The sequence below is a fragment of the Apis florea genome, unplaced genomic scaffold, assembly GCF_048593485.1.
Source record: "Apis florea isolate Af1SG1 unplaced genomic scaffold, ASM4859348v1 contig_3081_pilon, whole genome shotgun sequence".
Classification (NCBI taxonomy): Eukaryota; Metazoa; Arthropoda; class Insecta; order Hymenoptera; family Apidae; genus Apis; species Apis florea.
Window position 1 is genome coordinate 5,680,999 of NW_028256703.1, and position 16,081 is coordinate 5,697,079.

Genomic DNA, 16,081 nt, shown 5'->3' on the forward strand with positions numbered 1-16,081 from the left:
TCACTTATTTTAATGACAGTATTTAACAATGCGCACATTTATTTTAAAACGTGTAAAGTTATAAAAATATTGTTCAGGTACACTGAATCGCGAAAACTCATCAATGTAATATATAGTAACAAAATCTGTCTTTTATTCTCGCTTGTGGATTAATATACATATATAGTCGTTCGACTTATCATTTGTTTCAAACTTGGACTAGAGTTATCGAAATTTGAAATAATATTATTAGATTCATGCAAAAACTCGTTCACTTTTTTTTTTCTTTCTTTTTCTCAGATAGAAATAGAGAAACATTTTATTTTATAATATTTATATATTATATTTATAATGAGATATTATTTTATAATATCTTCTTCACAGCATCAGCGTTCGATTGATCCGCAAAAATGCAACAAAAAAAGCTCGAGAAAATATTTTGTTTCAACAAAAATGTGCAATATATTTTCACTTTTACTAAGAAATTAATGAAAAATTTAGATCTATAAAAAGAAACGAACTTTTGCACCAATTAATATTACGTTCCATAGGAATAATAAACGTAACATATGAATAAATGAAAAACTTATTTCGCTTTAATAAAAAATGTAACGAGTAAGTCTGTAATAAGATAGATAGTTAAGAATATCAACTTAATACGGACACGTATTATTTACACGTATTAATACGTATGATATCACAATATATATAGTTTAAATTGTAAAAATCAATGCACATTGATCGTTACATGAAATTATGAGAAATTTATCAAACAAAAATATTTCTAATTGTGCTATTCAGGAAAGAGGTTTCTGAATTTTTTCCATTTTTTCATCTATAACTTTCTTTTGTATCCTTTCTTTTTCGGTTCTAACGAATTCAGGATCATTCCAATATTCGACTTCTCCGCTTGCATACAGAACAAAAATTATATTGGTTAAAACAAAAACGCCGAAAACAATCCAAAATACAAGTCTCCATTCGTGAAGAGCTTGATTAGGAGTCAATATGCTAACAATATACGGTGTTAAAATACCGGTAAAAGCGCCTATTCCATTTACCAGAGCCATTAAAGTACCGGAATAATTTGGACTAAGATCTAGAGCATTTACCTTCATTCCTGGATAAAATGTTCCTAAAAAAAAAATGAATAAATCGAATATTAATAATCTTAATTCGATTAAAAATTTTGAAACATTAAATATAACAATGTGTTAATATTCTCGAGATATCTTTAAAGAGTCAATTTAAGAGGCCAAAATATATATATAATGTTAATATAAAACTATTAATTATTTATCAAATTATCGCGCATTATATAAAAAAGGAGATGAAGCGAATAGAACGAGACAGCTTTATTTCCGTTATATTCTATCCGCCATCGCTATTTTCATCTCGCTTCATTACGCGTACACAAATTTAAATTACCGTTTATAATTTAATAAGTAAATTTTCTGGTATTAAACCGACATTCTAGCATTCTTTCGTATTCGTTTCGTATCTCAGGAATCGATTCTTCAAAAGTATCCCATGAATACATTAATGAATACATACCCATTAACGTTGTACCGAGGGTGAACATAACAACAACAGTTGTCTTATCACATTCGGCATAAGACGCACCGAGAATGAATGCTCCTGGTCCGAGCGAGGCAATCGTAGTACCTAGTTTGCGTACATTTGTACGTGACATCAAGCCATTTGTGATCATCCAATCAGCTAGACAGGATGTTATCGTACTGCAAATCCACATAGTTAAGTATGGTAAAGCGGAAAGAAATCCGTTGTGATCGATCGAATATTTGAGCACGTTGCTCATGTATTTCGGAAGATCGTTGACTAAAGTGAAAAAACCCCAATCATGACCAACTTGTGCTGCTATCAATGCCCAAAGCGGTGTAGATTTAAGAAGATGTTTCCAAGGCACCGATGGTGGTTTTTTATGCGTATGCGCTCGCATTCTTTCTTGTAAAAAGATTCGTTCTCTTTCGGAAATAAATGGATGCGTATCCGGATTATTATAACATATCACTAACCATAATAAAAACCAAAGAATTCCGATACTACCGAATACGTAAAATACAGCTGGCCATCCTATTATCGAATATCGAAGAATAACACCGGACAAAGAATTTGCAAATACCGTGCCAAGTTGAGCACCAGCAAATACCAATGAACCGATCATAGATCTTTCCTCCGGTGGTGTCCATTGTGCGAGCATTGCATTTAACGCCGGAAATGTCGTTCCTTCACAAAGACCCATTAATAGGCGTACAATGATCAAACCTGTTGCTTCTCCAATTTCTACGGTAATCGGTGTAATTAATGTGAAAATTCCCGTCGCCAAAATACCCAAACCGAGAGAATATTTTCCACCAAACTTCTCCGATAACATTCCACCGGGTAAATGTGTTATCACATAACCCACGTAAAACGACGATAAAATAATACCCTGATTGAAAAAAATTACATATACGTATGTGAATTTAAAGTATAATATGTCGTAATTAATCAATAAACACATCATCAAGTATACAAGTATTTTTATGTTTTATATTATAAGATATATAAACGCGTCTGTATTTTTTACCTGCATCATCTCGTCCCAATCGTACTTTTTCGCGTTCGATGGCTTTAGATCGTTATCGTCCATTCCATTTTCCGTAGTATTTATCCGACAAGTATATTGATCGTTATGCGTCGCATTTTTCATTGGGATTACCATTTCAGTAATTGTAATCGATAAACAAACACGCATAGCGTAAGCATTGAATAATGCTAAAAATCCCATTATCGCAAATATCCATCGTTGCGGTATTCTTCCACCTGTTTGCATATAAACAAACTCTTATCGTATTATAATAGTATGGATAAATAAACTCACGTTTTACAGAGAAGAAAGCCCGAGGTCAACAGCGCGGAAGGAATGACGATTAGCGGCAAAGCCTTTCCCTATTGGCAGCTGTCTAACGAACCGTACAAACTTATCTAGGTAAAGGTCAAATTCCTTATACATATCACTAACTTGGGCATTGAATAATTTCGATTTCGATTTGTGTGTTATATTAAAAGGATAATCGGTCGAATCAAGAGAAATCCAGCTAAGAAAGAAAAACGACGAGTGATATGTACCTACATATACATACATTATACATATACGTATATAAAAGCGAGAAATTGGAAAATGAATATATACGAAATAAAAAGTTATACAAGATGTTTAGATTTCTATAACGATATATACGATTTGTTTTTATATAATTATATAATTACAAGCTAAATCGAATCGAAGTCAAGAACAATGCACTTTACAAATGATCGCAATTTCATTCGAATATCGTACAGCAAAGGAAAATTCGAAATATAACAATAATAAAAGAATGAGAAAAATGAAATAAAAATTGATAAAAAAAATCAATTTTTTTTCTTTATATAATTAAACAAAATAAATAATAAATTAGAAAATAAATTAGATTAAAATTTGAACTTTTATTAATAATGAAACGTTATAAAAAGATGACTATAAATATAAATACATATATTCATATCGAAAGTTAAATAGCGCGAGTTTTTTTTTTCGCATTGTACAGAAGAAGATCGTAAAGCGATGATAATGATAAATAGAACAAAAAGTTATCAAGTTAAATGGGAAATAATATATTTTTCTCAAAATATATTAAAAAGGTTAAGAACAAAAAAAAAAAAAAAAACAAAGAAACAGTATATACGTGTTTCCATCGATTCGTTTCATTAACGATCATCGATCAATCAACGAAACAACGACAATCGAAAGAACATATATATTTTTGTTGCTCGATTCTTTAATCAAATACCAGACCCAGCATCAACGAGTTTATCTTATCTATCACAATATACGGAAAATCCAAATACAAGAAGCCAAAAAGTACCAATAATATCTCGGTGCGATTTACTCCAAATGATTATATCGGTAGACCGAATTGTTGTAAAGATAACATAAAAATGATTGTCAACTTATTCCGATTTGTGACGAATTATAGTCTCTTCATATATGTACGAAACCAATTATTTTTCTTATATTGTTTTTAATAAAAACAAATCTCACTTTATAAATCGGACCACAATCTTATTTTTCACTTTTATTACATTTATTTCTTTTAACAATTTTATTTTGTTTAATGCATTTTTAGAAAACACAGTGTTTTTTTTTATTTTTTTTTTTTCATCGCATTCATGATTTTACAAAAATATTCATGAAATTCTATGAAAAGAAATTTAAATATATATTAATGTTAATAATTATTTAAACAAGATTTTATTAACTCGAGAAAATCTATAAAACGAAACAAAACAAGATTTTTTTATTTCGTTTTTATTATTTTACGAAATAAAAAATCATTTAACCAATGGGAATTATAAATTTATAAAATGCATTAATGGGTTTAAAATGAATATGCTAATACGATATGTCATTATGTATATTTCACGTACAAGTATTTTGTCCGTCGTTATTTTTGAACACAAACGAGATAAAACTATATGTTGTTACAAGATTTTTATTAATTTTTAATACGTTTCTTTTGATACACGTAATTTTTATAAATTTCTTTTAAAATAAATAATCGATATTTTCTTCTATCTTATAAAACGAATATTTATCAAATATGTAAAGTAAATCGGTATCTTGATCTTCGAACATCATCATCAAAATGTACAATAACGATATAATTAAACGATGTAAATTAAAAAATATAAAATTCTGTTAAAGATAAATAACAATATAATATTTGTAAATAATATTTGTAATAATTTTGTAAATAAAATATCGTTAATTAGAAATATTTTAATTTTAACGAGATCGAGAATATCAGATTTATAGATTCTTCTATTAGGTACTTACAACATATTTTGCAGGTAGATAGCATTATGCGAATGAAAATATTCTTCGACGTTTAACCGTTGGAATAAAAAGTACACAAAAATTATATTCTCGAAGATCGAATTACGTTCTTATTTTATTATCACGTTCAATACCGTTAATCCAGAAAAAAAATCTAATCCAGACGAGTCTAATCAAGAAGAAGATGACGATTGTTGTATCAACAAAAATGGTAGCAGATATACTTAATAATACTTAAATAATATTCCTATGATATGTTGCGATCGACTGAATCGATGCCGTCCCTGCGAATTCATTTTATAGCAGTGCTTACACGTGCTCTTCACTAAAAGCAAAAAGGGAAAGGAACCGTGGATAAGACGCTTAGCGTGTAGTAAAAGTTGACGCGGGAAAGGTATATTCAACATCGAAGGGGAATGATAACGTGTATGTATACACGCGTATCTATATTTGATAGTTTCCGTATTCTATTTTTTACATATACGGATACCTATCACGTAATCGTATACACGTTCGAAGGAATAAAAAAATTGATTAGACGGATCAACAAATAATTTAAATTTAATAGCAATATTAATATAAAAATTGAATTCTACGATCGATATATCCTATTAAGGAACAGAATGAAAAATTTTGATAATTTTAATCGAAATAAATTCTAGTTTCAATGAAATAGATAATACAGTTAAGTCAAAGATTTGAAACGATACTCGATAAATAATGAGTTCAATAGCTATATAGCGATAAATAATAACGAGTAACGATAAATATCAAGCATACTAATACAATATATATTTAGTCCCTAATTACTTATATTTAAATCGATAAAAAAATCGATTAATCAACAATTCGTTAAATTTCACTTAATATCATTTGTAATAAATTTTTTTTTTTACGATTTATCATTATGATTTTTACAATGCAAATAAAAATATCTTTTATAAAGAATAATTATAAAGTTATCTCACAAATGTACCTTCGAAAAAAAAGTATCGTCGTTTTATTTCGATCTCTATCCAAGTATCGTATCTATACTTCTTTCTTTCTATTTCTTTTTAAAACAGTTTCACCATCGTAATAACGTAATAAAATACAGCGTAACGAAACGTTACGTTTATTTCTAAATTTATAATCGATATATCAACGATTTATAAATTATGCGAAATAACGATCATTACGATTACAAGATATTATATAATCTTCTTCCTCGATACCATTATAAGATTAACAATAATTCCTCTTACCTTTAATATCGTAGGATTAACATGTCGCTGATAAAATCAACCAAGTTTGACAAGAATAGATGATATAAATTATCATAATGCGATATAATCGCCTCTTATACACATCGCTTAATAACTTTTGCTATTAATGCTAGATCATTATCAAATGAATTATCAGTTCCATCTTTAGCATACGACATAACGTCGCTTAGTTTTCAACAGAAAATGAAAACGAAGAGAGAAAAAAAAAACAAAATAAACGTAGATAAAAGGAAATAACTTCATCGAAAGAACATTTGTTGTTGATATTTGTTGATATTCATATTTATTTTAAAATATAAAATTTTATTAAAGAAAAGAAAAGATCACATCATTAATCATCGGATAAATAACGCTATTTTAATTTTTATTTTTAGAGTTTTAATTTTTTACTTTTTTTCCTTTCTTTATTTTCTTATAAATATGAGGTATTTCACGTACCAATCGTGTGCTTTCTTCTTTCGCCATAGTTACAGCTTTGTCCAATTCATGTATCTATAAAATTTATACATTTTCTTTTTCATTATTTTGCGTCATATTCATAAAATAATTTTATCTTTAATTTTAAAAAAAGATACTCACGCATTCCTTAACCATATATCTTTTGAACAAATCGAATAATTCATTCACAGTCCAAGTAGCCTCATCCGATTTTCCCAATCTAATGAACGAACATTGCGATTCATGTTTCATATGTTCATTCCTAGAAGCAATTAAAATAAGGTTATGTAATCAATTGATAGATCAAAAAAATTAAACGGATGAAATTGTGAAGTTAAAATTATTCGCACTATATAATTAATTATTAAACAAATAAAATAAAATAAAATAAAATAAATATACCAGGGATCATCATCCGGATCCCAACTATCAAGTTGTTTGGAACAAATAAAACATTCAACCAAATCGGGTTCTTTCTTACCACCCACTACATAAAAACCAGCAGCAGCCATCCGCTCGGGATTACACGAATTATCAGAAGATTGAAACGGCCAATCTTCAAACGTTTTTAATCTACCAATTTTCCAAAATGTTGAATTATGTTCTCTAAACAAAAGATGAAACAATTAATCAAGGTTATGACACATCGTTGACCACATAGAATGAAACGATATAAAAATGAAATAACGTAAAATGCTACTTACGGTAATAAATCCATAATTTTAAAGTAAAATAATTTCAATTTTTAATAAAACGCGATAAGTACGCAAGTATAAATATCGTTACGGTGAAATTAATGGCGTCCTTTTTAAACACATATCACAAGTGGTGCTATCTACATCGATCGTTGCGCTTAATACTGATAAAAATTATTTTATTCACTCACATTAAATAATAACGGATGACAGACGCGTGTACGATACGTATGTATGATATAAAATAAAGTTAACAATCAATATATATTCTTATATTTCCCTATAAATCGAACAAGCATAAAACGGATTCAATATCACGGACGAGGCATAGAGAATAGACGTAACAGTCAATGGAACTTTGCGTTCTACGTTTTCAAATACCGATCGTGCAAAAATCAAAGCGGTCGATATGCCCTTACTATTCAAAATGTAGACGAATACAAGAATTATATTCAATTCCATCGTATAAACCGATGTCGGAAGATTGTGAAAATAACTTTTTTTATAATTATTATTATTATGCGTTATACGTATCAGATTGTATTCATAGCTTAATTATTACTAATACTAAAAAGAGTCATATATAAGTTGAATTATTGATGATTAAATTATTCATAAGTTAAAAATTTACTCGTAAAAATTTTTTTTTTCAATATAACGCAAATAATATCGATTTGTAAGATTTTTCTATAAAAATAATTCGTCGCAAATTTTTCGTTTTAAGTAAAATTTTAATAATAAATTTACTCGGACAAACAAGTTCATTTTACACAAAAATAATGTTCGCGAAAAGAATCTTTCGCGACTCGAAAGTTAAAATTCAAAATTTTTTAAAAATATTTCATTCACTTTTTGAAATATTTTTGAAAACTTTGTAACGCTTCGATTTAGCTGAAATTTTGAAAATTGATTCCTTTTAGATAAAAACAGTACTTGCGAGAAGGATTTGACGATTCGAAAGTTAAAATTAAAACATTTCTCGAAAAATTTTTATATTTGCCGTAATTTCAATTTCTATCTTACCGACACAGGATAAATATAGGATAAATAAATCGTAGTCTCAAATCGATAGCAACTTTTTTTTTCAACAGTTCACAATTTTCGAAAGGTCATCATATTTTTTTTTTATTACGATTTTTTTGAACGGATCGTTTTTCAATACATCAACGAATTTGTAATTGGCGAAAATATAAATATTATTTATTTATTTTTTTTAATACACATAGTTTTCTTGCATCGACAAGCGATAAATAAACGGAGAAATTTAACAAGGAAGAAATATTTGGACATTTAAGAAATTTATATATTAATTCGTTTAAGTAGCAATTTTTTGTTATAAAAATTAAGTAAATCGTGTTTAATTTTTTTTTTCTTCCATGACATATTTTGAGCAATTTAATATAATAAAAATTATCTTTCGTCGATAACGAAGACTACACTTTATTTTAAACGAATTTATTATTTATCTTTAATTTATCGTATTTTCATATTCGAAAGTTCATTTATATCATACAAGAATATTTATGCAACTATTTTGTTTATTATCTCAGTTCAATAACATAATATGTGGACATTTCGTAATGCATCGCAAATTAAAATTATATTTAATATTCTTTGATTTATTTCGTAACATTCAAACAATAGATTTTTTTTTATATTTATTTTTTTATATGTGTTAAATCAAAATTTTTTATTATTAATATTGAAAAAAAATTCCAATATTCAAGAATATTTACATATTTCATTGTAATATATTTAATATATTTTTACAATAACATTCATAAGCAAAAAATGAACGATCTCTCGATTTATGTCCTGAACATTATAAATAAAAAAAAAAAATGGAATTTCAATCGAAGAAAATCGAACTATAGATAACAAATTTTGAATAGCCGCATAAATATTCTCATACGATAAATCGAATCGATCGAATATGTAGAAAAGTAGCGTATATTAAAAAAAAATAATAAATTCGTTTAAAATAAAAAAAAATAAAGTACAGAATCAATAAAAAGAAAAGTTTTTAATTTCAATATATTTACCATTTAAGATACGAAGAAAGAAGAAAGAGAATTTAAATTAATTCTTTTTTTTCATAAAAAATTGGTATTCAAATATAATATAAATTTAAATTTATAAATAAATACAAATTTGTTGTACGCCCGAATATTTTATTTTAATCGATCATACCACTATTTCATTTATCGTTTATCATATATTAAATAAATAAAATTCTACTAATAATAACGAGCCTCAATAAATTAAAGCTTCTATTATTATATCGAATTAATATTTGGTATTTCTCTCTATAGAATTATAATTTATTTATTTTTCTAATTTAATTTTCTAATTTATTGTTCTAATATTTATTTTTGCATAATTATATAATTTTATATATTATGATATCTTATTTATTTTACAATAATTTAATAATAATATAATATTCTATTATATCGTGCAGCGATAAAATATTTATTCGGAGAGAAGAAAGGAATACGTCCGTTCTGTTTCGTGTTAAGAAACCGACTACGCTTAGTCGTATATAATAACAATACGAAAAATATTTGAATTGGCTTCGTATTTGGAAAACGATTACGTTTAATCGATATTCAATATCAAGTGTCACGATATTGTGTTGTGATTTATATTTGCTATAATATTAGTGAGAATATTAATATTAATTTTATTATTGATATCATTAACGTCGTCCGGTTTCCGCCGTGGCGGACCAGTTAACGATGACGATGGATTATATCAGACCTATATCTCACAACAATTTTAGGGTATCGTGTCCGACGGCCGAAGCACGATTTACAATTGATTACGACTTGACTATGACTGCTCTATATTCTAAAGTTGAATTCAATTGAATTAAGATATATATTTAGGTTAGGTTAGGTTGGTTTATCAATTCCTCTTCACACGGTCGTTTATCAATTCCTCCTCACACGCTCCTTTATCAATTCCTCTTCATACGGTCATTTATCAATTCCTCCTCACACGCTCCTTTATCAATTCCTCTTCAGACGGTCATTTATCAATTTTTCTTCACACGCTCCTTTATCAAATCCACTTCATACGGTCATTTATCAATTCCTCCTCACACGCTCCTTTATCAATTCCTCTTCAGACGGTCATTTATCAATTTTTCTTCACACGCTCCTTTATCAATTCCTCTTCACACGGTCATTCATCAATTCCTCCTCACACGCTCCTTTATCAATTCCTCTTCACACGATAATTTATCAATTCCTCCTCACACGGTCATTTATCAATTCCTCCTCACACGCTCCTTTATCAATTCCTCTTCACACGGTAATTTATCAATTCCTCCTCACACGCTCCTTTATCAATTCCTCTTCACACGATAATTTATCAATTCCTCCTCACACGGTCATTTATCAATTCCTCCTCACACGCTCCATTATCAATTCCTCTTCACACGGTAATTTATCAATTCCTTCTCACGCGCTCCTTTATCAATTCCTCTTCACACGATAATTTATCAATTCCTATTCAATCGATAATTTATCAATTCCTCTTTACACGGTAATTTATCAATTCCTTCTCACGCGCTCCTTTATCAATTCCTCTTCACACGATAATTTATCAATTCCTATTCAATCGATAATTTATCAATTCCTCTTTACTCGGTCGTTTATCAATTCCTCCTCACACGCTCCTTTATCAATTCCTCTTCACACGATAATTTATCAATTCCTCCTCACACGGTCATTTATCAATTCCTCCTCACACGCTCCTTTATCAATTCCTCTTCACACGGTAATTTATCAATTCCTCATCACACGCTCCTTTATCAATTCCTCTTCACACGGTAATTTATCAATTCCTCATCACACGCTCCTTTATCAATTCTTCTTCACACGGTCATTCATCAATTCCTCCTCACACGCTCCTTTATCAATTCCTCTTCACACGCTTCTTTATCAATTCCTATTCACACGATAATTTATCAATTCCTCTTCACACGCTCCTTTATCAGTTCCTCTTCACACGGTCCTTTTTCAATTCCTATTCACACGGTCATTTATCAATTCCTCCTCACACGGTCATTTATCAATTCCTCCTCACACGCTCCTTTATCAATTCCTCTTCACACGGTCATTCATCAATTCCTCCTCACACGGTCATTCATCAATTCCTCTTCATACGGTCATTTATCAATTCCTTCTCACACGCTCCTTTATCAATTCCTCTTCACACGATAATTTACCAATTCCTCCACACACGCTCCTTTATCAATTCCTCCTCACACGCTCCTTTATCAATTCCTCTTCACACGATAATTTATCAATTCCTATTCAATCGATAATTTATCAATTCCTCCTCACACGCTCCTTTATCAATTCCTCTTCACACGGTAATTTATCAGTTCCTCTTCACACGGTCATTTATCAATTCCTATTACACGGTCATTTATCAACTCCTCCTCACACGGTCATTTATCAATTCCTCCTCACACGCTCCTTTATTAATTCCTCTTCACACGATAATTTACCAATTCCTCCTCACACGGTCATTCATCAATTCCTCTTCACACGGTCGTTTATCAATTCCTTCTCACACGCTCCTTTATCAATTCCTCTTCACACGATAATTTACCAATTCCTCCTCACACGGTCATTTATCAATTCCTCCTAACACGCTCCTTTATCAATTCCTCCTCACACGGTCATTTATCAATTCCTATTCAATCGATAATTTATCAATTCCTCTTCACACGCTCCTTTATCAATTCTTCTTCACACGGTCATTCATCAATTCCTCCTCACACGCCCCTTTATCAATTCCTCTTCACACGGTCATTCATCAATTCCTCCTCACACGGTCATTCATCAATTCCTCTTCACACGGTCGTTTATCAATTCCTTCTCACACGCTCCTTTATCAATTCCTCTTCACACGATAATTTACCAATTCCTCCTCACACGGTCATTTATCAATTCCTCTTCACACGATAATTTACCAATTCCTCCTCACACGGTCATTTATCAATTCCTCCTAACACGCTCCTTTATCAATTCCTCCTCACACGGTCATTTATCAATTCCTATTCAATCGATAATTTATCAATTCCTCATCACACGCTCCTTTATCAATTCTTCTTCACACGGTCATTCATCAATTCCTCTTCACACGCTTCTTTGTCAATTCCTCTTCACACGCTCCTTTATCAGTTCCTCTTCACACGGTCATTTATCAATTCCTATTCACACGGTCGTTTATCAATTCCTCTTCACACGCTTCTTTATCAATTCCTATTCACACGATAATTTATCAATTCCTCTTCACACGCTCCTTTATCAGTTCCTCTTCACACGGTCATTTATCAATTCCTCTTCACACGGTCATTTATCAATTCCTCTTCACACGATCATTTATCAATTCCTCTTCACACGCTCCTTTATCAATTCCTCTTCACACGCTCCTTTATCAATTCCTCCTCACACGCTCCTTTATCAATTCCTCTTCACACGGTCATTTATCAATTCCTCTTCACACGCTTCTTTATCAATTCCTATTCACACGATAATTTATCAATTCCTCTTCACACGCTCCTTTATCAGTTCCTCTTCACACGGTCATTTATCAATTCCTATTCACACGGTCATTTATCAATTCCTCCTCACACGCTCCTTTATCAATTCCTCCTCACACGCTCCTTTATCAATTCCTCCTCACACTCTCTTTTATCAATTCCTCCTCACACGATCATTCATCAATTCCTCTTCACACGCTCCTTTATCAATTCCTCTTCACACGGTCATTTATCAATTCCTCTTCACACGCTTCTTTATCAATTCCTATTCACACGATAATTTATCAATTCCTCTTCACACGCTCCTTTATCAGTTCCTCTTCACACGGTCATTTATCAATTCCTATTCACACGGTCATTTATCAATTCCTCCTCACACGGTCATTTATCAATTCCTATTCAATCGATAATTTATCAATTCCTCATCACACGCTCCTTTATCAATTCCTCCTCACACGCTCCTTTATCAATTCCTCTTCACACGGTCATTTATCAATTCCTCCTCATACGCTCCTTTATCAATTCCTCTTCACATGCTCTTTATCAATTCCTCTTCACACGCACCTTTATCAATTCCTCCTCACACGCTCCTTTATCAATTCCTCCTCACACGCTCCTTTCTCAATTCCTCTTCACACGGTCATTTATCAATTCCTCATCACACGCTCCTTTATCAATTCTTCTTTACATGATAATTTATCAATTCCTCCTCACACGCTCCTTTATCAATTCCTCTTCACACGGTCATTTATCAATTCCTCTTCACACGCTTCTTTATCAATTCCTATTCACACGATAATTTATCAATTCCTCTTCACACGCTCCTTTATCAGTTCCTCTTCACACGGTCATTTATCAATTCCTATTCACACGGTCATTTATCAATTCCTCCTCACACGGTCATTTATCAATTCCTCCTCACACGCTCCTTTATCAATTCCTCTTCACACGGTCATTCATCAATTCCTCCTCACACGGTCATTCATCAATTCCTCTTCACACGGTCGTTTATCAATTCCTTCTCACACGCTCCTTTATCAATTCCTCTTCACACGATAATTTACCAATTCCTCCTCACACGCTCCTTTATCAATTCCTCTTTACACGATAATTTATCAATTCCTCCTCACACGCTCCTTTATCAATTCCTCTTCACACGGTCATTTATCAATTCCTCTTCACACGCTTCTTTATCAATTCCTATTCACACGATAATTTATCAATTCCTCTTCACACGCTCCTTTATCAGTTCCTCTTCACACGGTCATTTATCAATTCCTCTTCACACGGTCATTTATCAATTCCTCCTCACACGGTCATTTATCAATTCCTCCTCACACGCTCCTTTATCAATTCTTCTTCACACGGTCATTCATCAATTCCTCTTCACACGGTCATTTATCAATTCCTCTTCACACGCTTCTTTATCAATTCCTATTCACACGATAATTTATCAATTCCTCTTCACACGCTCCTTTATCAGTTCCTCTTCACACGGTCATTTATCAATTCCTATTCACACGGTCATTTATCAATTCCTCCTCACACGCTCCTTTATCAATTCCTCTTCACACGGTCATTTATCAATTCCTCCTCACACGCTCCTTTATCAATTCCTCTTCACACGGTCATTTATCAATTCCTCTTCACACGGTCATTTATCAATTCCTCTTCACACGGTCATTTATCAATTCCTCTTCACACGCTCCTTTATCAATTCCTCTTCACACGGTCATTTATCAATTCCTCTTCACACGCTCCTTTATCAATTCCTCCTCATACGCTCCTTTATCAATTCCTCTTCACACGGTCATTTATCAATTCCTCTTCACACGGTCATTTATCAATTCCTCCTCACACGGTCATTCATCAATTCCTCCTCATACGCTCCTTTATCAATTCCTCTTCACACGGTCATTTATCAATTCCTCCTCACACGCTCCTTTATCAATTCCTCCTCACACTCTCTTTTATCAATTCCTCCTCACACGATCATTCATCAATTCCTCTTCACACGCTCCTTTATCAATTCCTCTTCACACGGTCATTTATCAATTCCTCTTCACACGCTTCTTTATCAATTCCTATTCACACGATAATTTATCAATTCCTCTTCACACGCTCCTTTATCAGTTCCTCTTCACACGGTCATTTATCAATTCCTATTCACACGCTCCTTTATCAATTCCTCTTCACACGGTCATTTATCAATTCCTCCTCACACGGTCATTTATCAATTCCTCTTCACACGGTCGTTTATCAATTCCTTCTCACACGCTCCTTTATCAATTCCTCTTCACACGATAATTTACCAATTCCTCCTCACACGGTCATTTATCAATTCCTCCTCACACGCTTCTTTATCAATTCCTATTCACACGATAATTTATCAATTCCTCCTCACACGGTCATTTATCAATTCCTCCTCACACGCTTCTTTATCAATTCCTATTCACACGATAATTTATCAATTCCTCTTCACACGCTCCTTTATCAGTTCCTCTTCACACGGTCATTTATCAATTCCTCCTCACACGCTCCTTTATCAATTCCTCTTCACACGGTCATTCATCAATTCCTCTTCACACGGTCGTTTATCAATTCCTTCTCACACGGTCATTTATCAATTCCTCCTCACACGCTCCTTTATCAATTCCTCCTCACACTCTCTTTTATCAATTCCTCCTCACACGATCATTCATCAATTCCTCTTCACACGCTCCTTTATCAATTCCTCTTCACACGGTCATTTATCAATTCCTCTTCACACGCTTCTTTATCAATTCCTATTCACACGATAATTTATCAATTCCTCTTCACACGCTCCTTTATCAGTTCCTCTTCACACGGTCATTTATCAATTCCTATTCACACGGTCATTTATCAATTCCTCCTCACACGGTCATTTATCAATTCCTCCTCAAACGATAATTTATCAATTCCTCATCACACGCTCCTTTATCAATTCCTCCTCACACGCTCCTTTATCAATTCTTCTTCACACGGTCATTCATCAATTCCTCCTCACACGCTCCTTTATCAATTCCTCTTCACACGGTCATTTATCAATTCCTCTTCACACGCTTCTTTATCAATTCCTATTCACACGATAATTTATCAATTCCTCTTCACACGCTCCTTTATCAATTCCTCTTCACACGGTCATTTATCAATTCCTCCTCACACGCTCCTTTATCAATTCCTCTTCACACGGTCATTCATCAATTCCTCCTCACACGCTCCTTTATCAATTCCTCTTCACACG

The 16,081-nt window shown here is 31.7% G+C and overlaps 2 protein-coding genes and 1 long non-coding RNA gene across 5 annotated transcripts; 1 reads left to right on the forward strand and 2 right to left on the reverse strand.

Moving 5' to 3' along the window:
- Positions 1 to 106: 106 nt before the first annotated feature.
- LOC100865555 (dietary and metabolic glutamate transporter) lies at positions 107 to 5,390 on the reverse strand. Of its 3 annotated transcripts, XM_031917259.2 has the most exons (5): positions 4,859 to 5,129; positions 2,864 to 3,080; positions 2,570 to 2,805; positions 1,534 to 2,431; positions 107 to 1,114 (listed from the first exon to the last, which is right to left on the reverse strand). In XM_031917259.2, the coding sequence occupies exons 3-5, from the start codon at positions 2,768 to 2,770 to the stop codon at positions 777 to 779; spliced, it is 1,437 nt and encodes a 478-aa protein (XP_031773119.1). In that variant the 5' UTR covers positions 2,771 to 2,805; positions 2,864 to 3,080; positions 4,859 to 5,129; the 3' UTR covers positions 107 to 776. The 3 variants fall into 3 exon arrangements, with proteins under 3 accessions (XP_031773119.1, XP_012343684.1, XP_086765320.1); XM_012488230.3 differs by lacking the exon at positions 2,864 to 3,080 and having other exon boundaries at positions 4,859 to 5,132; XM_086909194.1 differs by lacking the exons at positions 2,864 to 3,080; positions 4,859 to 5,129 and adding an exon at positions 5,172 to 5,390 and having other exon boundaries at positions 112 to 1,114.
- On the forward strand, positions 1,571 to 4,071 carry LOC147657555 (uncharacterized). The gene is made up of 3 exons (XR_015292317.1): positions 1,571 to 1,733; positions 2,873 to 2,971; positions 3,052 to 4,071. It is a non-coding gene; the product is annotated as an uncharacterized LOC147657555 (long non-coding RNA).
- A 986-nt stretch (positions 5,391 to 6,376) lies between the features above and the next one.
- On the reverse strand, positions 6,377 to 7,817 carry Det (baculoviral IAP repeat containing deterin). Its single transcript, XM_012488231.3, has 4 exons — positions 7,266 to 7,817; positions 6,964 to 7,167; positions 6,703 to 6,823; positions 6,377 to 6,615 (listed from the first exon to the last, which is right to left on the reverse strand). The coding sequence occupies exons 1-4, from the start codon at positions 7,277 to 7,279 to the stop codon at positions 6,502 to 6,504; spliced, it is 453 nt and encodes a 150-aa protein (XP_012343685.1). The 5' UTR covers positions 7,280 to 7,817; the 3' UTR covers positions 6,377 to 6,501.
- Between the last annotated feature and the right edge of the window lie 8,264 nt (positions 7,818 to 16,081).

Excerpts from the sequence above, each read along its gene's own strand:
- LOC100865555 (XM_086909194.1), bottom strand. The coding sequence starts at position 5,265 with ATGTTGAATATACCTTTCCCGCGTCAACTTTTACTACACGCTAAGCGT. Across the intron at positions 2,806-5,171 it reads GCTTTTAGTGAAGAGCACGT|GTGGAAGAATACCGCAACGA; the intron begins GTAAGCACTGCT and ends ATATGCAAACAG. Across the intron at positions 2,432-2,569 it reads ATTGGGACGAGATGATGCAG|GGTATTATTTTATCGTCGTT; the intron begins GTAAAAAATACA and ends TTTTTCAATCAG.
- Det (XM_012488231.3), bottom strand. Across the intron at positions 6,824-6,963 it reads GATCCGGATGATGATCCCTG|GAATGAACATATGAAACATG; the intron begins GTATATTTATTT and ends AATTGCTTCTAG. Across the intron at positions 6,616-6,702 it reads GATATATGGTTAAGGAATGC|ATACATGAATTGGACAAAGC; the intron begins GTGAGTATCTTT and ends TAAATTTTATAG.